The 27,309-nt window shown below is 41.5% G+C and overlaps 1 protein-coding gene and 1 long non-coding RNA gene across 4 annotated transcripts in view; both read left to right on the top strand.

Annotated features, from left to right (window-relative positions):
* The first annotated feature begins 1,653 nt into the window (after positions 1–1,653).
* Positions 1,654–13,725, top strand: LOC120437707. The gene is made up of 5 exons (XR_005611358.1): positions 1,654–1,868; positions 1,986–2,087; positions 3,252–3,345; positions 10,947–11,031; positions 13,445–13,725. It is a non-coding gene; the product is annotated as an uncharacterized LOC120437707 (long non-coding RNA).
* A 3,245-nt stretch (positions 13,726–16,970) lies between these two features.
* LOC120437701 (CD226 antigen-like) overlaps positions 16,971–27,309 on the top strand; it is a 37,850-nt gene continuing 27,511 nt past the window's right edge. Inside the window, exons 1-3 of one of the 3 annotated variants that reach the window (XM_039608224.1) lie at positions 16,971–17,326; positions 18,231–18,560; positions 26,239–26,574. In XM_039608224.1, the coding sequence (XP_039464158.1) occupies positions 17,263–17,326; positions 18,231–18,560; positions 26,239–26,574 (730 nt within the window). In that variant the 5' untranslated portion in view covers positions 16,971–17,262. The remainder of the gene's footprint in view (positions 17,327–18,230; positions 18,561–26,238; positions 26,575–27,309) is intronic. The other 2 variants (XM_039608222.1, XM_039608223.1) reach the window with 2 other exon arrangements.

The raw sequence follows: 27,309 nt of genomic DNA, 5'->3' as shown, positions 1-27,309 counted from the left end.
ATATGTTTTGTTATTTTTTTCATCACTTTTTTTGTTTTTAAATGTATTTCCCACCTGTCTTTGAACCAATAGAAAAGCTGGTACTCAGAGGAAGAGGGCGGGCTTTACTTGGTGTCAGTGACAGAAATGAAAAAAAGCTCAAATGAGTGAGAAGGACGATGAAGGAAACATCTGTGCTGTGTCTGCTCTGTAAGTAGAATCTCTGTGTTTGTTTGAATTCTTGTACTTTGACTGTCTGCTCTCCTGATAACTGATGATGGAGGAGAAGACATGAAAAACAAACCAGGCTGAATTCAAGTTCAAAACACCACGAGGACCAACTGCAGGTCTGAACTGACTCTTTATCTTTGCTCAGGAGTCGAGGAAACACAGCAGGCAGTGAAAAGATCAAATCATTCACTCATTATATCAACACAGCTGCACAGTGGACACATGACCTTACTGTGTTATTTAAGGGTAGAGGATAATTTGTATAGACTTACAGTACAGCCAGAAAATGTGCTGAAAGTTATGTTTATGTGTGAAGGTAACAATTCTGATGAGACACTGCTGTTTTACTCTAGACCAGTGATTCCTGAGAAAGGCTGCAGCTTCCCCCGAACCCTAAACTGGATATGCAGTCAATAGAGGATGGATGATTTTTTTAGCTTTACAAACTTTTTCACTCTTTTGTCCAAAATTCATTGAAAAAGTGTTGCTGGAATCAAATAGAAAACGAGCAGATATATCAGAGTTTGTGTGTTTGTCAGCTGTTTGTGTGGAGTTGTTCTTTATGTTCACCTCAAATCAACCTGAGTGTCGTTTCTCTTTAGTTCTGATCTCACTGCTGAGCTGCACAACAAACCAAGGTCAGTAACCTTCTTCTGTCACAGTTTAAACCTGATAAATGCTCACTGATATGACCTGATTGGGTTCATGTTTCACAATGTAAAGTCTAACAGATCATCAGTTTTTCATTTTAACCCTCACAGCTCGTCTGACTGTGAGTCCCAGCAGCTCTCAGTTCTTTGAAGGAGACTTTGTGTCTCTGAGCTGTGAGGAGGACGACAGCTCTGCTGGATGGACTCTGAGGAGAAACACAAGCAAACGACAGAGGACTCAGTGTGGAGATGTGGAAGGAGAAGCAGCTGCTTCTTCATGTAACATCAGATACATGTACCCATGGGACAGTGGAGTTTACTGGTGTGAGTCCAGAGAGGGTCCCATCAGTAACATGGTTAACCTGACAGTCACTGGTAAGCTGAGTGTGTGGAGTTAGTGTTGATGAAGCTGTGTGTAAATGGATGAAATGCTGTAGTTTGTCTCTGTGTTGAGGTGGATCAGTGATCCTGCAGAGTCCTGTCCTCCCTGTGATGGAGGGAGATGACGTCACTCTGCTCTGTAAAACAAAGACCACTCCCTCCAACCTCCCAGCTGCTTTCTATAAAGATGGCTCCCTCATCAGGAAGCAGCCTACAGGTCACATGACCATCCAGCATGTTTCCAGGTCTGATGAAGGCCTCTACAAGTGTGACATCAGCGGTCATGGAGAGTCTCCATCCAGCTGGATCACTGTCACAGGTGACACACTCACCTGTCTGTGTTTCTGCAGCTTTCAACATTCACAATGTGACGACAACTTAATGACTGTGTTTGCTTTATTTTAGACAAACACACCACCACACCTCCACCTACATCCACACCTCCACCTACATCCACACCTCCACCTACATCCACCTCTGCTCCTGGTTCCACCTCCATCACTCTTCCTCCATCACTCTCTCCTCCTGTTATCTCTGCATTATCATGTGTTGGATCAGTCTGTGTTGTGGTTCTACTGGTGTTGGTGGTTCTGCTGAGAAAACGATGTGTTCACAGGAAACCAGAAGGTGAGACTCAAATTTCTGGATTTCATAAAGTGATTTATTTAAACTGTGTTTTGTTTGCTGTTTTATATGTTTGGTCCATTATTGAATGATATTCGTGTTCACTTTGATTCACATCAGCAGATAAAGAAGAACCTGAAGAAGATGCCATCCCCAATGACATCACATACAGTGACATCAAAATATTAAATAATCGACAAAAGCCAATCAAGGAAAGAAGAGGTAACCCCCCACCCCCATTTGATTTTTCTGTTTACTGGGTTATTAAATAAACTAACAACCTAACTAAGCATGTTTAAGCTTTAGTTTACTTTTTCATTTAACATATTGTAATAGAAAATCCCTTTACTACAAAGTTTTACCACAGACCAAACAAATCATAGGACTTTTTTCTTTTAATCTGATTTTTCGCTAATAATCCACACGTTCCCTTAAAACTTTGTTTTTGATTTGAAACACAAAAATATAACTGACACATGCTGATGTTCAGAATACTTTAAACTCCATTTATCTTCTTTCTTGGATAACTGAGTCCATAACATGAGCGAGCCCAGTGTCTGCTCCATCAGTGAAAGATGGATGTAGGCACTGTGACACTGCTTTATAATATAATATAATATAATATAATATAATATAATGTTTAAGGACATTTCCTTTGACCTTCTTCACATAATTTATCCTGGGTTTTAGGATGATGGTTAGAATTAGATTTATGTTTATGAGCACTATTTCTTACTGTTATCATGTGATGGATGGTTTATATTCACAGTTATGAAATATAAAACACACTTACACACTTAGTGATAAACTGTCTGCAGTGTTGGTTTAGATTTCAAAGATCAAACCAAATGTAACCATGAATGTTTAACTCTGTACTTACTGAGTGTTGTTCACTGTGAGCTGGACTGTGTGTTTGTGGTCTGTGGTTAACTGCAGCTAACAGCTCTGCAGTCGTCCAGCATCCTGTTTCTGAACAAACAGTAAACTCTGCACACAGACCACGAGTCTACAGATAAAACTCTAATACTGTTTTTTTTTTTTGTTTTGTTTTTGTTTTTTACCAGTCATATGTTGAATTGTATTATATATATATACAGAATGTGCTGTTTTTTAAAATTCCCTTTGCTGATTCATATTCAATAATCACACCATATTTAAAATCTAAATCTAACATTATTCTAAGTTAATAATTTGGTGGTTTCTGTAACATCCTGACATGTTAATCAGAAACATTCATCCTGCTGATAAAAGCTCAGTTTCTTCCTCCTGTATCAGGTCTGATTCATTCAGTGAATCTAAATTCCACTTCCAAACATTATCTGTCAGTTTCTATATGATCAGCTGTTATTCCTGCACTGATGTCCTCTGTGTGTGTTTGTTGTGCAGACAGTGATCCAGCTACAGTTTACTCAGCAGTGAGAACTGAAGACGTCACTTGTGGAAAAATCCTCATCAAAGAAGAAGAAATCAAATCTGGGAGGTACAGCTGATCTTCTTCTGTCTCTGTCATGGGTCACTCAGGCTTTGCTTTAAGCTACATGCTAATACTAACATGCTAAGATATTAGCATTCTCCTTCAATCTTACGAACACGTTTACCTTCAACATACAATTACTGACCAAGTGTTTGTGTCAAGCACTTTGTTTATTTCTTGAACACATAAGTAGCTCTTAGATAATGAAACTCAAGCAGCACCATCAGGACAAACTTTTAATTGAGGATAAATGTATCTTTAAAAGTTTGAATACAAGTCTTTTCAAAATTACTGACAACATTAATGACCACAAGTGGATGAACCCTAGTGGGTTTTGGTGATGACATGACCTTTTTTCTGGCAGTGCCATTAGGTCAAACTTTCAATTTTAGATGTGTCTTTAAAATCTTTCATCCATTTTTTCTAAATTTTACGTGCCCATCCATGTCCTTTAGAATGAATCCTGTTGTTATTGTTACCCTGGACCCTTTGTTGTGTCACCACGACATCACTTTCACTCGCCCCTCCTCTTTTCTTATCCAGGCTTGAGATCGGCAGTGGCAGGGTTGAAGAGTTTCTTTGTTTGTTTTTGTTTTGTGTGTGTGTGTTTGTGGTTAAATTCAACCATTTGTGAAACAGAAAATTGTGAGAACATCAGTCAAACAGTCAGAATATGGAACAGTTCTTGTCCAACAGTCCAGTTTTTTGTACACATGCTCTGATGTGCAGCAAGTGTGTGAATGCTCCTCGCAGACTCATCTCCCCACACAAGTTATCAGCAGGATTATTGAGATTTATTATTGATATGAGACTAAACAAAGCAAATGTCTTCTAGTATCAAATATCATTCTGAAGTTCTGCATGTGAAACCACAGCAGCTCCTTCCTGTTGTTCACTCCACCTAATCTGAAGCAGGTGACACTCCTCACCAGTTTGTTCTACTCAGGCTAATAAAAGTGTTCATGCCATGTGATCATGTGTGCTTTGTGGTCTGTGGGGAGGTTTGTCAGTTCTAATTTAAAAGAGATGGCAGCTTTGTGGTCGTCCACTTGTCTTTGTCTGGTTTCCATGGGAGACCCCACCAACAAAGTCCCCCGCCAACACAGAAACCCCACAGAACATACAAACCCCTCCACAACGATAAGAAAGTAATTTACGGAAGGTTGTCATATTTTGTGAAAGTTGAGATTTGTGCGGTATTGAACAGCGGCCAACAACACTGTCCAAAACTGGTACCCAATAAGCAAGCAAATAATGCAGAAAATGGAGACTGTTGATTAGAAACTGGTCTCGATGCAGACTGACAGAGCTGTGCAGGAAGGGCTGTTTAATCATGGTGAAAGCAAAACAGCCAAAGTAAGAGAGAATTAATTACAATGTTTTTCAAACGTGAAGCAGAGGTATGGTCTTCTTTTGCTGCTGGTTCAATGAATTTTGGATGGTGAGTGATAACACACCGCAGTTTCAGGATCTGTGAGATGTCTGCCAGACAGCACCCAATGGCATGTCAGTGTACGTGTCCTCAGGTGAACTATCCACACTTTGTGTTACATCTTTTTGCAGAACCTGTTTCCCTGCTCTTTAATCATTTGCTGTTTCAGCTGTTTGGTGGTTGTTGAAATGATTTTGTGAGCTTAGTTGACATTTTGACATTTCTGTGGATACCACATGTCTCTATATTTAAATAACAGATCTTTAACCCAGATGTTTTCCATTTCAACCCAGCAACTGGGAGCATTGGGATTAAAGAGACTAACAGTTTATTGCTTATTTACTTTGTGTAGCATGAATGGCCATAATGGATTTTTTTTTTTTTTTTTGGAAAAGCCATAAAATTTGTTAATACAGTTAAAAGTCCAGAATTTCTGCTTGTGCTTATTTGTAGGAGCAGATCAAACGAGTTAAGATTTATAAATACTAAATATAAATTCTAATTATAACCTTTTGTTCTTCACAATTGCAGGAAATGAAAACAAGTATCACTTTAGCCAGTTCCTAATTTTATAAATTCTGCACTTAGAGACTGTGTAGTCTCTAATACCAATGAAATGCAGCAAGATGCTCATTTTACATGTTCCCGTGTTTCTTCACTTTTTCCTGACAAAAACAAGAGGAGAATTAAGGAGGGGTACCTCTCGACTGGCAGACCAGGGTGGTGCTATTCATCTTCAAGAAGGGGGATCAGAGGGTGTGCTCAAACTAGAGAGGGATCGCACTCCTCAGTCACCACCAGGAAAGTCTATGCCTACATCCTGAGATGAGTCTGTCTGTTAGACGAACCTCGGAAACAGGAAGAAAAATGCCGTTTTGTCCCAGTCGTGGAACGCTGGACCAGCTCTTTACCCTCTCAAGGATATTGGAGGGGCATGGGAGTTTGCCCAACCAGTCTACATGTATTTTGTGGAGAAGGTATTTGACCATGTCCCACCTTGGGGGTCCCGTGGGTGTGCTTTGGTAGTATGCAGTTTCTAACCCATTGCAAGAGCTCGGTCTGTATTGCCAGCAATAAGTCTGTGGGTGATGGACTCCAGGGCTACTTTTTTCACTGCTTCTGTTCAAACTTTTTATGGACAGAATTTCTGGCCATAGCTATCTCTGCTCTTTGCAGATGGTGTGGTTTTGTTGGCTTCATCTGGTGATGGCCTCCAGCTCGCACTGGAATGATTCGCAGCAGAGTGTGAAGTGGTGGTCCTCAGCTAGAAAATGATGAAGTACCCACTTAAGGTCAGGGACGAGTTCCTGCCCCGAGTGGAGGGGTTCATGTATCTCAGGGTCTAGTTCACGGCCGAGGGGATCAACAGATGGATAGGTGCTGTGGCTGCAGTGATGCTGTACCAGTCTGCCGTAGTGAAAAGAGAGACTCACCTCAAATACTTAGTCCAGTTTCACTCCTCATTCAAAAGGCATGTACACCTGGGTAGTTCACAGGGATGGATCTCTATAAATAGCAATGGCACCAAGAGCAGCACGTAGCAGACCACTTTTCAAGCATTTACACACACTTCAAGCTTGTCAGAAGTTTCTAAAGTTATATCCTAACATTGAGAAAGGCAACACTGGGCTGCTAGAGTAGAGCAATGTGGCCCGAAGCAACTGGTGTAAAGCACTCATTACAAACACTTTTCCCAGTGACGATGGAAGAGTTCAGAAAGTAGAGCTCAGGGTCACCAAGCAAGGCTGAGACAAAAGGTTCCTCAGATCTGTGTCTGGGATCATTCTGCTGATAAAAAAGTGATACTAAAAACTCTCTTTTCAACTAGTTTTGTGTATTATCTGCTGCAGTCTTTCATGTTTATGCCTTGAAAAGCAAAGAGAGCAGTAGAATAGTAATGCGCGAATCATGAACGAATCGTTAAATACTCGAGAATCACTTTACTGACTCGTGAATCATGATTCACAAGCCCAACTGACTCACTGACTCATCTCTGTTGCTGTTAGCAAACTAATTCCATTAGTAGAAATATATCTAGCTTATAATTAAAATGTGGAGAAAAACACAACATCCAGTATCTTAACAAAAACATTTCTGCTCTGAACTGGAAGAAAAAAACCCTGAGTAGAAGCTCACATCAAGACAATAGTTCACAGTAGTATCGCTCTGCTAACATGCTAACAGCACATTTGAGCTACTCACCCCCTCCTTTCCTGTGCTGAATCATAGCGCGAACGAATCACTCACTCACTCACTCACTCACTCACCCCCTCCCTCCTGGCTCGCAGCTACTTCTTCTTCTTCTTCTTCTTCTTCTTGGTTTTCAACCAATGTTAAGGCGCATTACCGCCCCCTGGCTCACAGCTCAGTGGACATTTAGATGAGAAATTATATATTTGACACATTTAAGGAAAATACTAATAAAATAAAAATAAACAAAATAAATGTTCCCTTTAGAATTTTTTTTTTTTTTTGCTCTTTTTTGCTATATAAAATAGTTGTTTTCTTTTAGAATCACTCATCTTAGCAGTAGGATTTACATGAAAAGAGAAACAAATTAAGTTTGAGTGAAAATGTACATTTTTTGCACTCTCTGGTCAACTGACTCAGTGACTCAAATGACTCAAAAAACCCGATTCACTTTGGTGAGTGACTCATTAAAACTCTATTCAGTAAAAAGAATCAAATTTACCATCACTACAGTAGAACCATATGTGTTGTATGTGTTGTGTCGTCTAGTAGCTTGATGTTCTTTGCTATTCACCAGCAGAGGGCTTAGCTTTGCTAGCTGCTTAACAGTATGCCCAGGCGCGTTAGGGGGGTTATGACCCCACCAATAATCAGATCCAGTCAATATAACCTCTCAATAAAATTATTAATCATGTTGCATAAATAGCTTGTTGATTTCCTTTAATCATTTCAATTACTGCCAGCAAAGTAGTTGCATGTTTAATCATCTATTAATGCAAACTGCTTTCCTCTGACAGTCATTCTCACCGCTATGAGCTGCTTCACTTCGTCGTGAAGTGGAGGCTGCAGCTGCTGAGGTTGCACTACTGTTGAACCTTTTCATGGGCGACAAAACAGCAATATGGTACATCGATGATACTGAAGTTTCATCCATCCCATTCTTCTTATGAAGTGGTGTTGGAATTACCAAGAAATGCATTCCTCCCCATGCACTGCTGGCTCTGTTGTGCTGGCTCTGGGTCCATTGTGTAACTGATGCCACCAACAGGATGCTTACATTAGAGCAGGGGTCGGCAACCCTGGGCACAGCTGGCACGTGAAGGGTTAACTGATGGCACGAGACGCAGTGAATTAATCTGAGAAGGTGCATTAAAAAATAAATGGCTGGGCCAGCGATGCACATCGCAAATTAGCTCACATAGACACATTAGTTATGCCACTTCTTAATGACGGTATCTTAGCTAACAACCCCAACTATCAGACTGAACTTGTAACTGGCTAAAAATAACTTAGCCAACTGGTGAGAGGGACGTTGCTAGCTGTCAGTTTTTTCAACCAATGTTGAAATTTCCACATTCCAACACTTCAAATGCTTCAGGAGCTCTCCGCTCAGCACAGCATCAGCACCACAGAAATACACGGATACATCTGTAGAATCGAGACAGAATTCACAACGCGTTTTCGGGACTTTCAGGTGTCTGGACCAGTGTATTCTTTTCTGATCAAACCAGAAAGCTTTAATGAGCAGCTGGATTTGTCTCGCATTAACTGGCTGGACACAGACGACATCGAAATGCAGCTGAAAAGCTCGACTCTGTGGGGGTCTATTTAAACGGTAACTGTAACGGTAGCTGTAACTGTAAAGAACTGTAACAGTTACGTATTTAAAATTCAAAATATGAGTAACTCTCGTGCATGTATTGCGTTACTCCCCAACACTGTTTGTAGGCTTGTTGGTTACAAAAAGATGTAGTCTATGACGGAAACGGTGAGTTGAGGAGTAACAGAAACATCTGTTAGCTGTTCTTTAGCTTATCTGCAAAAATTGTAAATGTAAAATAATTGCAATGTAAGGAAAATAAATTTTTCCCTATTTGTTCACATCTGTCACCAAAAATCACTGCTAACTTTGACGTTAACAATGTGCCGTATATGTGGGGAAGGGGCTTACTGATGATTCAGTTGGGTGGAGGGGGGTTGGCAGCGTGCTGTGCTGTGCTGTGTGCATGCAGGGAGTGGGTTAATATGTGCAATACAATCATTTAAGATATAGTCATTTCAGAGAGTGGCAAGTTTTCTTGCCATGTTTACCACAGGGACTTGAGCCCCATGTCAGGAACCAAACACAGATGACAGGGACAGAGAAGGATTTGATGTTTCAGACATCATCACCTGCACAACCTGATCCTGAGTTTATAGCAATGCATAAGCGAGCTAAATGTGTGTTGTCTTTTAAACTAAAAGGGTTCACAACTTTTCCTTGGTTGCATTACGGTGCCACTACAAGGGGTTCTGTGTTTTTACTGGTCCAAATTTATTCAAATCAGTCAACATTTGCAAGCAAGTGTGAGCCTGCCTTTGTGAGTGCAGGCTTTAGAAATTGGAGAAAGGCTCTCTTCAGGTTCTAGGCACATGCAAAAAATCAGGTACACATCCATGCCATGAACATCTGTGCTTAAAACGAAACACTGTAGCTTCACAGCTTTCTTCAGCTGTTGCCAGACAACAGGAGGAAGCAACAGATGGATTATTGAAGAGTGTAGGTTCCATCAATACTTAGCTCAGCAAGGTTTAGCTCTACGAGGTCAAGTAGGAATAGTTGTTGGTATAGTTTATTGGTGTCAATACAATGATGTAGATGATTGAATATATACATAAATAAGCAGAGTCACCATGTGGTATTTTTGCCATCTGGCAATAACTTCCTTATGGATTAATAAATTATTCTGATTCTGATTCTGAATACATCAGTGGAGAGCCGACGAGCAAAAATGCCAGTGGTCCTCGTTTAAAACAAATAAATGTATTTATTTAGACAGTTCAGCACAAAGTTACGCCCATGAGCCAACAATATATCAAAAAATAAATCTTCTAAACATCTCTAATGTTCTCTCAGTATATTTGCAAACGGAGTCAAAATTGCTCAACATATATATTTCCACAGTTCAAGAGTAGAAATATTCTCTACCTAAACAGAGGATTAATCAATAAAGACGTTCGTACACAATGCATCTTTTTAGCAGCTTCATTGACAGTGGGGCAACTTGGCCAGAGTTCCCCTTCCTGACTCTGCAGCCATCACTAATCAGTCACATGGATAATTTCTCAGGCTGAACAAGAACATCATGGATTCAATCTAAATAGGCAATATTCCACATGGCACATATACAGGCCATCAGTCTTAATTTGACTTTTTTGCATCTTCATCTTTAGATTTTTTTTTAATGAGGAATTCACTTTTAAACAAGGCTGTTTTAGTGCCCACTGACTAATTTCTGTTAATACTGTTTTAGAACAAAGCAAATGTTTTTTAGTGCAATGAAATTTTTTGTCGTCTTTGAAGTTGTGAAAAATACACAGCAGCTACTTCCTGTTGTTCACTGGTCTTAGTCTGAAGCAGGTGACACTGTGTGACACAGCACAGTGTGTTTTACTGTGGCTAATAATAGTGTTCATGCTGTGAGAACATGTTTGCTTTGAGCTCTGTGGTGAAGAGTGTCAGTGTGCACTGGAAGAAGATGCAGCTTTGTGCTCGTCCACCTGCTTTTTTCTCAGAAACTCCACAGTTCTTTGTGGTCACTCCCCATATGGAAAAGATATATATAAATCTTATAAAGTTTGTATCTGTCTTGTGTGAAACTTGTATGAAAAGCATACAAGAGTGAAAACAGATATAAGATCCCTTGAAAAATTATATAAATGAAACTTTTATGTTTTGGATACTTACTAAAACAATATATGAAAGTAATGAGAAAGTGGCCACTTTCATGAGTAAATCATATAAGTTTTTACTATTTCTTTTCCATATGGGTCTGAGTTTCACAGCAGAGGTGTTAGGATGGAAAAACTGTGAAAAGATATTGTGGTTCATAAAAAGGCAACACTTAATATATTCAAAAAGCCACATAAAACTAAATATAGTGTAATAACATCACAGTACTTTTGCAGTTTTACCTGCAGTAATTTTAATGTGTTTATTGTACAGAGACTGATTCAGCTGTGATCTACTCAGCAGTGAGAACTGAAGACGTCAGTCATGGACAAACACCCATCAGAACAAGGAGGCCCAGGTACAGCTGCTCTTTATCTGTGACTGAGACAAGCTAGCTGCTCACCCTGTTTACAGACATCATGCTGTGAGTGAGCCAGATGTCAAAGAAGACAACGACTGAATAAACACCCACAGAACAAATATCAGAATATTTGAATAAGTCCCAGTTATCAGCAGAGCATCCAGGTACACAGTGCTCTACATGTAGCCATACTTTAGTATGAACACACTTCTGCACTCAGTTTAACAAGTTTAAGTAGAAACATAGATCACTTCATTCAGAGCATCTGGTTTCTATCGTCAATGATTTACAAGCTGTTAAAAAAAGAAAAAGAGAAGAAAAGCTTGAAGAAACCTCAGATGAACCATTTGTGTGTTTCATGTGAGGAAGGATGTGTTATTATTTATGAAAGAGGATGTCAGAGGTCAGAGGGAGGAAAACATGAGCTTTATTAGCTGGAAGTCAAAAATCAAACTCAGTCAGTGAAACCAGGAACAGCGACACATAAATGAAGTAAAACAGGGAACAGAGACGAGGCAGAGGGAGGACAGACAGGGAACACAGAGGGAACTAATGACAAACTCAAAGTAAGAACTGAAGCTGAGAGAAAGAAACACTAAACCCACACTCGAAGAAATCATGTGATCAAAGTTAAAGATCAGCACAGATCTGTGGCTCCAGGTTTGAAGAAGCAGTTAAAGTGTGAGCAGAATGGAAGCTCTGTGATTTGTACAGGGAGTGCAGAATTATTAGGCAAGTTGTATTTTTGAGGAATAATTTTATTATTGAACAACAACCATGTTCTCAATGAACCCAAAAAACTCATTAATATCAAAGCTGAATGTTTTTGGAAGTAGTTTTTAGTTTGTGTTTAGTTTTAGTTATTTTAGGGGGATATCTGTGTGTGCAGGTAACTATTACTGTGCATAATTATTAGGCAACTTAACAAAAAACAAATATATACCCATTTCAATTATTTATTTTTACCAGTGAAACCAATATAACATCTCCACATTCACAAATATACATTTCTGACATTCAAAACAAAACAAAAACAAATCAGCGACCAATATAGCCACCTTTCTTTGCAAGGACACTCAAAAGCCTGCCATCCATGGATTCTGTCAGTGTTTTGATCTGTTCACCATCAACATTGCGTGCAGCAGCAACCACAGCCTCCCAGACACTGTTCAGAGAGGTGTACTGTTTTCCCTCCTTGTAAATCTCACATTTGATGATGGACCACAGGTTCTCAATGGGGCTCAGATCAGGTGAACAAGGAGGCCATGTCATTAGTTTTTCTTCTTTTATACCCTTTCTTGCCAGCCACGCTGTGGAGTACTTGGACGCGTGTGATGGAGCATTGTCCTGCATGAAAATCATGTTTTTCTTGAAGGATGCAGACTTCTTCCTGTACCACTGCTTGAAGAAGGTGTCTTCCAGAAACTGGCAGTAGGACTGGGAGCTGAGCTTGACTCCATCCTCAACCCGAAAAGGCCCCACAAGCTCATCTTTGATGATACCAGCCCAAACCAGTACTCCACCTCCACCTTGCTGGCGTCTGAGTGGGACTGGAGCTCTCTGCCCTTTACCAATCCAGCCACGGGCCCATCCATCTGGCCCATCAAGACTCACTCTCATTTCATCAGTCCATAAAACCTTAGAAAAATCAGTCTTGAGATATTTCTTGGCCCAGTCTTGACGTTTCAGCTTGTGTGTCTTGTTCAGTGGTGGTCGTCTTTCAGCCTTTCTTACCTTGGCCATGTCTCTGAGTATTGCACACCTTGTGCTTTTGGGCACTCCAGTGATGTTGCAGCTCTGAAATATGGCCAAACTGGTGGCAAGTGGCATCTTGGCAGCTGCACGCTTGACTTTTCTCAGTTCATGGGCAGTTATTTTGCGCCTTGGTTTTTTCCACACGCTTCTTGCGACCCTGTTGACTATTTTGAATGAAACGCTTGATTGTTCGATGATCACGCTTCAGAAGCTTTGCAATTTTAAGACTGCTGCATCCCTCTGCAAGATATCTCACTATTTTTGACTTTTCTGAGCCTGTCAAGTCCTTCTTTTGACCCATTTTGCCAAAGGAAAGGAAGTTGCCTAATAATTATGCACACCTGATATAGGGTGTTGATGTCATTAGACCACACCCCTTCTCATTACAGAGATGCACATCACCTAATATGCTTAATTGGTAGTAGGCTTTCGAGCCTATACAGCTTGGAGTAAGACAACATGCATGAAGAGGATGATGTGGACAAAATACTCATTTGCCTAATAATTCTGCACTCCCTGTATCTGAGCTGGTTCCCAGTAAAGTCTGAACTGGGACTGTGTGTGATGCAGAGAGGTGGAGATTGGAGGTCTTAATTGAACTACAAAGCTTGTAATCATGTTTCCTGTTGTTTGAACTGTGTGCGTTTGTGTTCAGACATTAAACCAGAGCCAGACGTCGTCTACTCTTCACTGAAGTAGTCCACCAGTCCAACCACTGACGTCCAGCTACTGGTCTCTAACTGGTCCCCCCAGCACCTCAGACCAGAGGACATCCACATGTTAGAGAATTTTATATGTTTTATGTCTTTTTTATCACTGAATTAGACTCTGATGACCCAGAACTACTTACTGGGAGTCAGTTCATTGACTTGATGTTTGTTGGCTGTTGTTCCCACAGCAGTTTCTCTGCAGGATTAATAAACTTTTGGTCTCAGATGTTTCCTTCTGTGGTTCTGTGAGTTTCAAGTCATCTTTGTTAAAGACAACCTTCTGTTTGTAGGGCTGTGAATTTTCTCATTTGTCCAGAGAGAAAATGAAGCAAACTGCTGGATTCTGGACTTCCATGTAACTCCAGAATGTACAGACACCAGTCAGACTGAACTAAAAAGACCAGGATTAACAAAAAGCCACGAGCACTGAGCAGCAGGGCTTTAACTGGCTCTGCAAAGAGGTCTGACACAGTTTATGTGACCCTGCTTTGAATTGTGCTTCAAATGTTCCTGTTGTGTAATGTGAAGATGAATCTCCCTCTGATTCCTCCCAGCGCTGTGATTTCACCATTTTTATTTCTGTTTTATAACAAGATCAGGATTTTGCATAAATATGCTGATGACTCTGTGATCATGTGACTTCTTCAGGGTCTGAAATGTGTGATTTTTTACTTTGGCTTTCAAACTTTAAAAAATAAAAAGCTTTGACCTCTCTGTGTTGGAGGAATGTGTCTGTGTGGGTTTGACTTTTAAACACTGGCATGTCTTGAACAGGAAACTGGTAAAAATAATTAATCATACAAATACAGAAGAGCAAATATTTGTGACAGGATTTAATCAGCTCGGAGTTTTATTTTAGACACAGCTGAACGCTTTCATGTCTCTGTTCCTGTTAGTAAAGTTTATTTCTATTGCACTTGTTAAAACCAAGAACAGCAGCAAAACACAAAATGAACACATGAGACGAACAAGACCATAAAGATAAGAACCAAGACGTTAAACTGGAGTCTGAAGCTGATGGGGAGCCAAAGCAGAAGCTTTGAAAGATTCATGAGAATGAGTTAAAAACCTCACGGCAACATTTTGGACAGAATTAATAGATGTTTTAGTCAAACAAGAAAACTGATAATAGTTAATAATCCAAGGTGAGCACATGAAAGCAGACGGGCATCTTCTGAGACACAACAGCTTAAAATTGTTCTCATTTGTTGCTGCTGATGTAGTTTAGCCGGAGTTTCCTGCCCGTGTGTTTGCTGTCAGTGTTATGAATCCTGCTGTAATCAGTCTTCACAGTCTTCATCAGTCATACAGCACAAATCTATTTAAAAGCCAATCTAAATAAATGAGTCTTAAGCTGCTTTTTAAAAGAATAAATACAATCAACGCAATGTAATGATGGAGGGAGAGCATTGCACAACCTGGGGGCCACCGCTGTAAAAGATCCATCACCTCTGGTCTTAAAACGAGTTCGGGGACTACCAACAGCCTTTGATTAGATGATCTCAGGCTGCGAGAGGGAGCACGGGGTTCTAAAAGATCAGAAATGTAGGTAGGGGCATCACAATCACAATTCAAAGCTTTAAAAGTCAATACCAAGATTTTAAAATGAATTCTGAAATGTACTGGAAGCCAGTGTAATGAACATAACACTGGTGTAATGTGCTCTCTTTTTCGTGTCTTAGTTAAAAGCCTTGCAGCAGCATTCTGGACTAACTGGAGACGGTCAAGATTCCTTTTGCTCAAACAAAGAAAAAGACTGTTACAATAGTCTAAGCGAAATGAAATAAAAGTATGAATAACCATTTCTAACTCAGATTTAGATAGTTTATAAAGTTTGCAGTTTGGAGATGTTTCTTAGCTGAAAAAGGCAATTCCTAATTAACTGACGAGAGTGTTGTTCTAGGGACATGGCAGAATCAAAGATCACACCAAGGTAGGGGAGAGCGGGGATAGTTGTAACATTTTTGACATTTCTGTCGGTAGCTTGGAGCTCTTTTAAAGTAGTGGATTCAAAATGTAATGCAAAGTATTTACATGTCTCTGCTATTAAATAGTGCAGCTATTTTCTCTGCAGCACAATTACTCATTGCATGGTATGGTCTCAAACACAAAGAGTGAAATGTTACAATTAACCCCATAGTCTGGGTTAGTTGTAACACATCCTGGGGTGAAATGTAACACAATGAAATAAGGGTACTGACAAAACATTAACATGTAATCTTTTTTATTCAACACATGAATGCACATAGAGCCATTTATGTAGCTCTGTGTGTGACAGAATGCAGAAATCCAGCTTTTGAACATATTCCAACCCCCCAAAAAAGACAGATGATGGAATTTTCTGCAACTGAATATTTCATTAATTTTGGTTGGTCTTCCTTGAGTTTGGCCTCATTGGCTCAGTGGGCATTGTAACCTACAACTCTTGCACCAACTTTTGAACATAACAATGAAGCTGAAAAAATGTAGTTGTTCACCAGCATCGCAATTCCATTACTTTTTATCATGGCTGACCTTGGTGTGGTTTGCAAAGTGCTTCAGAAAGATGAGGAAATCTGTTTCTTGCACCCATCCTGATTTATTTCCACTACCAATACTTCCTACTGGTCCATCTCTGACACAGTGGTCTGCATAATGTATGTGTGGGAACACAAACAGTGGTTGTGTTGCCAATGGCATTAACCGCATATACAAAGGTGACCAGTGAACCTCTCTCTGCTGATGTCGTTGCCCCAACTTGTTTAATATAAGTTAAAGTAATAGCTGGTAAGTTGTAACATTTGCATTATTGTTACAACTAACCCAGACTGTTGTTGTTGCAACTGACCCAGACTCCTATAGCCATGAACTAGCTAACATTACAGCCAACGGCTAAAACATTAGCACTAAAGATCTACACAGAATATATCCCCATAGACATACAAATAACATAATTTAAGTTTGATGAGTTTAACTGCAAAGCAGATAATGCTATTAGAAGTTGAAATAAAGTAGAAAAACTTACTTTTTGGCATACAAATTACTTTTTTTTCGTGTTAAATTGTCTGTGTTTGACAAAATGTGCTGATTTTTCACATGTGATAGCAGAACTGAATTGGGCATGCACAGGATGAATCACATCATTTGAAACTTAGCCCTGATTGGAGAAATTGGAAGTGTTACAACTGACCCACGTTACAACTATCCCCGGTCTCCCCTACCTGAGGCTCGGGTGAACAGATGAGCCAAGAGAACCAAGATGCTGTTTGATTAAAGATATCTGGTTGTCGGGGGCAATAATTAATGTTTCTGACTTCTCAGAGTTCAACTGTAAGTAGTTGTCACCAAGCCACTGTTCAGTGGAAGCTAAACATTTAATTAAAGAGGACAGTTTATGGACTTCCATTGGCTTAAAAGAGCAATAGAGCTGAATATCATCAGCATCATATATTCACAGCAGAAGCTTCATCACAGACACTTTGGTTACACTGAGCAGGCAGCTGTTACACTGTAACAGTCACCAGGTCACGTGGGCCTATTACTTAGTCAAACCGAGGGCGAGGATTCCGAGGTCCTTGAATGCACCACAAACAGCGCAGAGTCCGAGTGAGCCGCTGAAAGTCAGATCTGTTCTTCAAAGCAGACTTTCAGCTTTATTTCAGCTTAAATGTAATCTGATGTAGTCAGTATTTACAGTCAGGCTCTGTTATTGACTGAAAACAGCGACAGACTCAGACATTTAGAACAAACTAAGAGTCGGATCAGCACAAATACTGACACAGAGATGGCTGCTGGCACTGCGCTGCTCTGCTGCACTTTGCTGTTTGTCCATGTCTTCGTCCCTGCAGGTGAGACTGAACTAAACTGAGTTTAACAACAAGTACAGGAGGATTATTTTCATCTGGATTCAGTTTGTCTGTGTGTGTGAAGGAGACACGAGGCTGGGTGGACACTTAACATCTGTAATCCAGCTGTGACAGAGACAAATGGTAAATGGCCTGTATTTATATAGCGCTTTACTAGTCCCTAAGGACCCCAAAGCGCTTTACATATCCAGTCATTCACCCATTCACGCACACATTCACACACTGGTGATGGCAAGCTACATTGTAGCCACAGCCACCCTGGGGCGCACTGACAGAGGCGAGGCTGCCGGACACTGGCGCCACCGGGCCCTCTGACCACTACAAGTAGGCAACGGGTGAAGTGTCTTGCCCACCGACCGAGACTGTCCGAGCCGGGGCTCGAACCGGCAACCTTCCGATTACAAGGCGAGCTCCCAACTCTTGAGCCACGATCGCCCCAAAGAAGTGTAACGTGTGTGTCAGTGTGATGTGTTGTAGTGTCAGGAGTCAGTATACAGCTACAAAGCTTTTTGTTCAGTGTATACAAACAGCTGTAGCTCCATAAAGGCAGCATGCAGAGACTCACAGTGTCTTATAATGAGAGGCTGCTTTCTCTCACACATTATGTTCACTTATTATCAGCACATGTTGTTGTTCTGTGGAAGCTAACATCTTGTAGTTTCTGACACTTTGCATGTTTAGCATGAGGCTAAAATTCCCCCTCAGTGGGTCACTGGTGACCTGCTGGATGTTCAGACATGACATGACATTTGAGTTTTTAGTCATGACAACATGACTAAAAACTCAAATGTCAAAGGAAATAAACAAAATATTTAAAGTCAATCATTCTGATCATAATTGTACTTTGACCTTTAACCTCTCTGCTCTGTGTTGTTTCCTCTTTCAGGACCAAAGATCATTACAGCTGAGTCTGGACAGAACATGACTCTGACATGTCGAGCTCCAAATATCAGCATCACGGGTGTAAAGTGGATCAGAGCTGACCTGTGGCCAAAAAATGTGCTTTTGTACCGTGATAGTCATTTTATTCCAGACAACCAGCATCCATCTTTTAAGAACCGGGTGGATCTGCAGGACAGACAGATGAAGGATGGAGACGTGTCTTTGATTCTGAAGGGTGTGACGACTACTGACACTGGAACATACATGTGTCGTGTCATCATAGAAGAAAGACAGTCACTGAAGCTCAGCATCATCCACCTGATTGTTGATCCAGGTGAGTGAGTAGAGTTGAGTGTGTGTGTGATCAGAGGTGAAGCTGCTTCCTGGTTGTTGATGTGTGTTTGTTGTATGGATGAGCTGGTGGATGTCAGAGGTAGACAGATGTTTCTCCAGCTGTTGTCTTTGTGGCTGGTAGTCTAGAGTTGTAGAGCAGCATTGTTTGGGTAAAGTTAGAGCAGAAACAAAGACATTTATGAATCAGTCTCTTCTTCTCTTGCTCTCTAACTCGTCTGTAAACATGTGTGGGGAAACTCAATGTTAAAGCCTACAGCTGGAGGGGGAGGGGAGGGGTGAAGCTGGTGGTTGTGAGTCTGTGAAAGTGAATCCTGCCGGTGCCATAGCTGCTGAAAACGTACTTAGTGCAGACACAAAACGTCCATCAGCTTCAAAGTGTGTCAGAAAAATGTCCACATGATGACTGATGGATGAGAGAGGTCCCATTTTTGTTGTTGTGCACAAATCATTGAACAACACAAACACTTAGAGCTCCTTTCAGTGCTGCCTGTTTTGTTACTGCACACATTTCTGATGGTCCTACAGTCCAACGTAGCAAACATCTCCCTGAAGCCTCTTCCTTAGAGACCAAAGGTTGGATCAGAGCAGCTGAAAGGACACATCTATGAATGCAGTCAGAGACTTTCTCACAACCTTCATCTGACCACATTTACACTCAGCTTTAGACTCAGATTCTCTCCGAGTCAGTGAGACTAAAGACCCGGAGATTTATAATATATTAAGATGAACAGTAATACTAACAAGTTAATGTCTGCTTGACTTTCATGTTTGTGTCTACAGATGAAATGTAACTGTTAGAAGCCAAATGAGCACAAAGGAGTATAATCAAATCTTTTTCATGTTGTTTCAGTCTGTTTGTATGAAGTTTACATTTGTGTCTGTACTCCAGCTGTGACAGAGACAAAGAAGTGTAATGTGTGTGTCAGTGTGATGTGTTGTAGTGTCAGGAGTCAGTATACAGCTACACAGCTTTTTGTTCAGTGTATACAAACAGCTGTAGCTCCATAAAGGCAGCATGCAGAGACTCACAGTGTCTTATAATGAGAGGCTGCTTTCTCTCACACATTATGTTCACTTATTATCAGCACATGTTGTTGTTCTGTGGAAGCCAATGTAATTCGGCAAGGGGCTAGATCGCCTGACCGCTGCTTAATGTTTAATAAGTTAATCAGAAGTAGGTTCAACTAAGGACTAAGAGTGTGTGAATAAAACACTAATAACAGAAATACAGCTCACAAAGGTATATACTGTGGTGATGTGAATGTTATAGACCGATATATTCAATTCAATTCAATTCAGTTTTATTTATATAGCGCCAAATCACAACAGCAGTCGCCTCAAGGCGCTTTACACTGTACAGTAAATACAGAGAAAAACCCAACAATCATATGAGCCCCTATGAGCAAGCACTTTGGCGACAGTGGGAAGGAAAATCTCCCTTTTAACAGGAAGAAACCTCCGGCAGAACCAGGCTCAGGGAGGGGCGGGGCCATCTGCTGCGACCGGTTGGGGTGAGAGAAGGAAGACAGGATAAAGACATGCTGTGGAAGAGAGACAGAGATTAATAACAGATATGATTCGATGCAGAGAGGTCTATTAACACATAGTGAGTGAGAAAGGTGACTGGAAAGGAAAAACTCAATGCATCATGGGAATCCCCGGCAGCCTATGTCTATTGCAGCATAACTAAGGGAGGATTCAGGGTCACCTGGTCCAGCCCTAACTATATGCTTTAGCAGAAAGGAAAGTTTGAAGCCTAATCTTGAAAGTAGAGATAGTGTCTGTCTCCCGAATCCAAACTGGAAGCTGGTTCCACAGAAGAGGGGCCTGAAAACTGAAGGCTCTCCCTCCCATTCTACTTTTAAATACTCTAGGAACAACAAGTAGGCCTGCAGTGCTCTAATAGGGTGATATGGTACTACAAGGTCATTAAGATAAGATGGGGCCTGATTATTTAAGACCTTGTATGTGAGGAGCAGGATTTTGAATTCAATACAATATATGGGTCCTCTACCAGAGGCCTGGGAGCTTGAGCGTCCTGCGCAGCATCTTAGGTGTTCCTAGGACTGCGCTCTTCTGGACTGTCAATGGAAAATTGTACTTAGTAGTCAGTATAATCTTTTAATGATATAAGTTTCCATATATGCTTAGAGGTGTATAATCGATTGTGTAGTGATAGGATGTGTGATCTTTAGTGGGCTTTGTGTGCATTCCAGGGTGTTCTGGTATTCAAACCCACATCCTGGGAGCATGGGAGAGGTCATACCTTGTTTTATTGTTTTACGGTAGGATAAACGTAGCTATGTCAGTTTTAGGCTAAGTGCATTTTGTTTAGATGAACTGCTGGACTTCCAGGCCAGCAGGTTTAGGGAAGTCATATATGGGGTCATGCTTTGACCCCACATACACACACACACACCTAAACATCCACATTCCAATGTAAGGAACAAACACCCACTGATGTATAAATAAAGGCCAGGGCAGTTTCAGAGTGCGTGTCACAGAGCCATCACTCTCACTGTGGATGCTCTGTGCTGCCCTTGTATACAAGTAAAACTGTGTTTCTCCTCTCTGATTCTCAACTGAAGAAGTGTTTTAGAATAATTCTCCTGACATGGACAGAGATCTCCAATGATGTTCTTGGGATCTACTGGAGCCACTCGCCTAACTTGGGAGTCACCGCACCTAGTGCTCTAATTAGCACTGGGACCACTGTTACCTTCACCCTCCACATTTTCTTGAGCTCTTCTCTGAGCCCTAACACCTAGGGCGTAGGTGTTGATACCCCGGATCTTGTTCTTACTGTTCAGCTGACTCCTCAGGACTTGTCGGACCCTTTGCAGGTACTTGGTGGTTGCAGAGGTCAAGCCATTCCAGGATCCAGGTGTGGGTCACTGAGTCATAGGTGTTCTTGTAATCAATCCAGGCAGTGCACAGGTTGGTCAGCCCAGTCTTGCAGTCTCGGGCGACTGCTTGGTCTACCAGTAGCTGGTGTTTTGTGCCTCTGGTATTCTTGCCAATCACTTTCTGTGCCCCACCCATGTATTGACCCATGTGCCTGTTCATCTTAGCTGCTTAGATGCCTGACAGGAGCTTCCATGTGGTACTGGCAGGTTATTGGTCGGTAGTTGGATGGGACCGGTCCCTTCTGGGGGTCCTTGAGGATCAGGACTGTCTGGCCTTCGGTTAGCCATTCTGGGTGTCTCTCATCAACTAGCAACTGGTTCATTTGTGCTGCCAGACATCCGTGGAGTGCAGTCAGCTTCTTCAGCCAGTAGGCGTGAACCACGTCGGGCCCTGGTGCTGTCCAACTCTTCATATTGGAGACCCTTCTTGAATGTCTGCCACTGTGATGGTTACTGGACCCTGTTCAAGGAGGTTGCTGAATCTGCTCTTAGATCCAATAGCCACTGAGCATTGCTGTTATGGGTTGTGTCCTTCTCCCATACGCTCTTCCAGTATTGCTCAGTCTCCAGCCTTGGTGGTCCTGTTATCATATTGTTCATCTGCCACTGAGAGTACACCTTGGCTGGTTCCGTGGAGAACAGCTGGTTTATTCTCCTGCCTTCTATCTCTCTGGTGTACCTCTTCAAACAGCTATGAGGCTTTGATTGGCAGTTTCTGAGGCCTCAGGTATGGACAGCTTGCTGTACTCCTAGGGACCTTTTTTGTTGCACCTTTCTGGAGCTCCAATAGTTGTCTAACCTCCCTCCGTGCTACCTTGATCTTGGCCTCTAGTCTCCTTCTCCATGGAGGGTATTGCTGCTTGTGGCTGTTCATCTTGTAGCCAAGCATCTCACTAATAACTGCTGCCGTGGTGTAGATCAGCCTGTTAGTCACGGAAATGGTGGTGGTAGCTATCATCCGCAGTGCTGCATTCACATTAACATCACATCATCACATTCACATCACCTAGTAGATCTTCTGAGAGGGTACTTCATGTAGTCTTGGTAACCGGCTTCAAGCTTCACCATGATTCTAAGAGTGTGTGAATAAAACACTAACAACAGAAATAGAACTCAAAAACATATATACTGTGCTGATGTAAATGTTATAGACATATATACAATGTTCCCTCTAACCTGCGCACGTGCGCAATTGTGCACTGCTGGCTCGGTCTCTGCGCACAGAAAATCTGCGTTGCACACAAAAAAAATCTAACCTGAATTGAGATTAAAATTAATACTTAAGTAAGTGACTGTCTGCTCCTGTACAGGATTAGAATTAGAAGATGCCACCTTATCCCATAGTCCAGCCAATAATGCGATTCACATTCGTATATACACAGCTAATCAACGTCGTTGACAGGCTATGACAGCGTCCTTATGTGTCGACACCGGTGTTTTAGCTAGCAAAGCGGCGTGGCTGATGTGGAGTGAAGCCACGTTTCTGACAACGTGTACAACCATTGGAGATGTGAGCAGGACAGACGGAACAATTGACGGAAAAAGTGTGGACTTTATACCAGTTTTTAAATTGTGTTGATAGGACACGTAAAACCAGAGTTATGATAAAAATATCTGCAATGTTTGGTTTTCTTCCTGAATACTGTCGTTGTTTATATTTACTGCGGGAAGAAACTGTAAAAACGGCGTTTTACAAGGAAATCGCTTGAAAGCACTCTCTGCCTGTGAGCAAAAACTACCAATAGTTTTGTGTGTGTCAGAACAATGAGGCGATTGCTGAATGTTACAGGTGTTACAGGAGTGACACATCTCCTGTTGTCAGGCCTGCAGGTATCAGGCTGTTGTTCTCCTTTATCTCATAGTGGACAGAAATTAATTTTTGGAGTGGCACAAATAATTTGTGTGGCATCAAATTTGATGCAGAACACCTGATTGTTCTGTAAATAGTTTGAAATGTTTATATAAAAAAAACGCCTTGGCAGCATTTTTAGGGAAACAGCTGCAAAAAACTTTGTTGTTTGCAAACCTCAGTTACTTTTTTGAAGAAGTAACTATAATAATTAATTGCCCATCATTGATCATTATATACTGTATTTTGCAGACAGAGAGTTACAGGACTCTCCCAGACCACAGACTCATTATATAAAAAAAGAAAGAAAGAAAAAAAGAAAGTTGTGTTTTCAAAATTGGAGTTCAAGTTAACATACTACACAGGTCATGAACAAGATTTTTTAAATTTTCATTGTAACTTGGATGGATTAGATGCTGGCGTGAACACAGTGCACACGTCTGCTGTTGCTCACAGTGGTCCAAGGGATCGCTCAGGGAGTTTGTGTGTTCGCTCAGACACATTAAAAATTAGAGGGAATATTGCAAAAAAAACCCAAAACACCCATCTCGCCCCTGCGGGCGGTTTTATCCTTCAAGCTCGGGTCCTCTACCAGAGGCCTGGGAGCTTGAGGGTCCTCTTGCAGTATCTTAGCTGTTCCCAGGACTGCGCTCTTCTGGACAGAGATCTCCGATGTTGTTCCCGGGATCTGCTGGAGCCACTCGCCTAGCTTGGGAGTCACCGCACCTAGTGCTCCGATTACCACGGGGACCACCGTCACCTTCACCCTCCACATCCTCTCGAGCTCTTCTCTGAGCCCTTGGTATGTCTCCAGCTTCTCGTGTTCCTTCTTTCTGATGTTGCTGTCATTCGGAACCGCTACATCGATCACTACAGCCGTCTTCATTGCATATATATATATATATACACACACACATATATATATATATATATATATATATATATATATATATATATATATGAACAATGCTATCAAAATAATGCTAAACAAGCAATTTGGTGCTAAAAGGAAGTTCAGTTCAGGTCAGTTTAGTTAACTCATAAGTTAACTTTGGTCCTACTGCAATGCAGTGGTGGTTGGATGGCCTTTCATCCCGCACTGATCAGGACAGTGATCGCAGGAAGAAGAAAAAAAGACCTAAAAAAGGTCGGAAAAGATAATTAACATTTACAATTAAATTGGAAAAACTTTCTACTGCTATCTCAAATAAATAAACAAATCCATAAAAATCAACCAATACCGAAACAAGTCCCAACACTTCATTCTTGATTCAGAATAATATTGAAGTCAAAGTAAAGTAAATTAGCAATAAAGCTTAGAAACATTGTCCAAAATTAGATAATTATTTACAAACAACTTTAATTGTTTATGTGTTGTGCAACAGATTCAATAATCTAAAAACTAGAAAAGTAACAAAAAACATCCAATATGGACAAAACTACAAAAATCAAATCACTCACTCAACTCTGGAAGTGTCAATTTAACATTTGGCCATAATGATAACACCAAAAAACAGATATCCTCTGTCAGTGCGCCACAGGGCAGCTGTGGCTACAATGTAGCTTGCCTTCACCAGTGTGTGAATGGGTGAATGACTGAATGTAGTGTAAAGCACTTTGGGGTCCTTCAGGACTAAGTAAAGCGGTATTCAAATACAGGCCATTTACCATTTACCAAATAAACCAGTAATCAAACTTTAGCTTCACTAGCCTAGCATTAGCTCACTAGTGTTTTGACTGCGCGACCACAGCTTCGCATTTCCATTAATTATAACAAAACAAACAAAGTAACTAACTCACCGTTGATCGGGTAATCGGGCACAAATTTGATTGAATCAGCCATACCACTTACACTGTCAAGTGGTATGGTGTCAGTAATTAGTCAACTTCTGACAGAGCACGCCAACCACTGAGACAGCAGCAGCAATGAAGAAAGGGAGACGCAGCAGATTGACCTGGAACTTATGCAAAGTTCACTCCTGCCACAATAACTAGATTGCTGGAAGTGGGGTTGGCTGTCACCTTGGTTACACTTTGCATGTTTAGCATGAGGCTAAAATTCCCCCTCAGTGGGTCACTGGTGGATGTTCAGAGGGTCATTAAATCCAACATCAGGGATGGGTATCGTTTAGTTCACCTTACATGCATTAATTTAATAACGTGGTTAGCCTACTCAACGTAAATTACACACGAACAACATTAAGCTACTCACGCAGAGAAGAACGGCTGCTGCTGCCATCATCATCCGTCATCATTTCTGCTACACTGGCAGGGCTAGGGGCCAGGACTCTCCTCTTCGGGTTCTTGGGGGATGTTGCTAACTCCGGCCTGATAACAGGCACCATACCCGCAGTAGACGTGCTCGGTGTGAGGTCTCGCAGCAAGCTATCAAATACGGTGGATTTCTCGGCTTTTTAAAAAAAGCTATACGTCGCCAGGTGTTTCATCAGATTCAAGGTGTTACCTCCTTTGCACAGTATCAGCTTAAAGCACTTGTTGCAGGCTGCTGAGTTTGCATCTTTTGCTGTGAAGTACAGCCAGACTTTTAACCGCTTCGCCTTGGGCATTTTTAATCTGTAGCTCTGCTCTAAAAGAACGTACGTACCTGGGCCCGCCTACTGTCCTTGGAAACGTAAAATGATTGGCTAGAATCCAAAGTGTATGACAGCTCAGGAAAAAAAAAACACCGAAATAAAGCACTGAAATGTGCGCTGCTTTTCGGTCTGGATACTACCATTTATGTCAGAACCAGTGCCATAATGGCACTGGATACCCATCCCTATCCAACATGACTAAAAATTCAAATGTCAAAGGAAATAAACAAAATATTTAAAGTCAATCATTCTGATCATAATTGTACTTTGACCTTTAACCTCTCTGCTCTGTGTTGTTTCCTCTTTCAGACCAGAAAATCATCACAGCTGTGCCTGGACAGGACGTCACTCTGACATGTCGAGCTCCAAACAGTGAGATCAGAGTTGTAGAGTGGAGCAGAGCTGACCTGGGAGACAAATATGTGCTTTTGCACTGGGATGGTCACTTTGTTCCAGACAACCAGCATCTATCTTTTAAGAACCGGATGGATCTGCAGGACAGACAGATGAAGGATGGAGACGTGTCTTTGATTCTGAAGGATGTGACGATTAATGATGCTGGAACATACGAGTGTCGTGTCTACATGGGAAGAGAAACAGACTCATGGGAATTCATCAGCATCATCTTCCTGAGAGTTCCTCCAGGTGAGTGAGTAGAGTTGAGTGTGTGTGTGATCAGAGGTGAAGCTGCTTCCTGGTTGTTGATGTGTGTTTGTTGTATGGATGAGCTGGTGGATGTCAGAGGTAGACAGATGTTTCTCCAGCTGTTGTCTTTGTGGCTGGTAGTCTAGAGTTGTAGAGCAGCATTGTTTGGGTAAGGTTAGAGCAGAAACAAAGACATTTATGAATCAGTCTCTTCTTCTCTTGCTCTCTAACTCGTCTGTAAACATGTGTGGGGAAACTCAATGTTAAAGCCTACAGCTGGAGGGGAGGGAGGGTGAAGCTGGTGGTTGTGAGTCTGTGAAAGTGAATCCTGCCGGTGCCATAGCTGCTGAAAACGTACTTAGTGCAGACACAAAACGTCCATCAGCTTCAAAGTGTGTCAGAAAAATGTCCACATGATGACTGATGGATGAGAGAGGTCCCATTTTTGTTGTTGTGCACAAATCATTGAACATCACAAACACTTAGAGCTCCTTTCAGTGCTGCCTGTTTTGTTACTGCACACATTTCTGATGGTCCTACAGTCCAACGTAGCAAACATCTCCCTGAAGCCTCTTCCTTAGAGACCAAAGGTTGGATCAGAGCAGCTGAAAGGACACATCTGTGAATGCAGTCAGAGATCTTTGGCTCCTCCAGCTGAGACACACCTTCACAGACACACAGCCCCTCCCCTCACTAACAGCTGGATCACTGTCACAGGTGACACACTCACCTGTC

This window comes from Oreochromis aureus, linkage group 3, assembly GCF_013358895.1.
Source record: "Oreochromis aureus strain Israel breed Guangdong linkage group 3, ZZ_aureus, whole genome shotgun sequence".
Lineage (NCBI taxonomy): Eukaryota > Metazoa > Chordata > Actinopteri > Cichliformes > Cichlidae > Oreochromis > Oreochromis aureus.
Note: the sequence above shows the minus strand (reverse complement) of the source record. Positions and strands in the feature narration are given on the sequence as shown.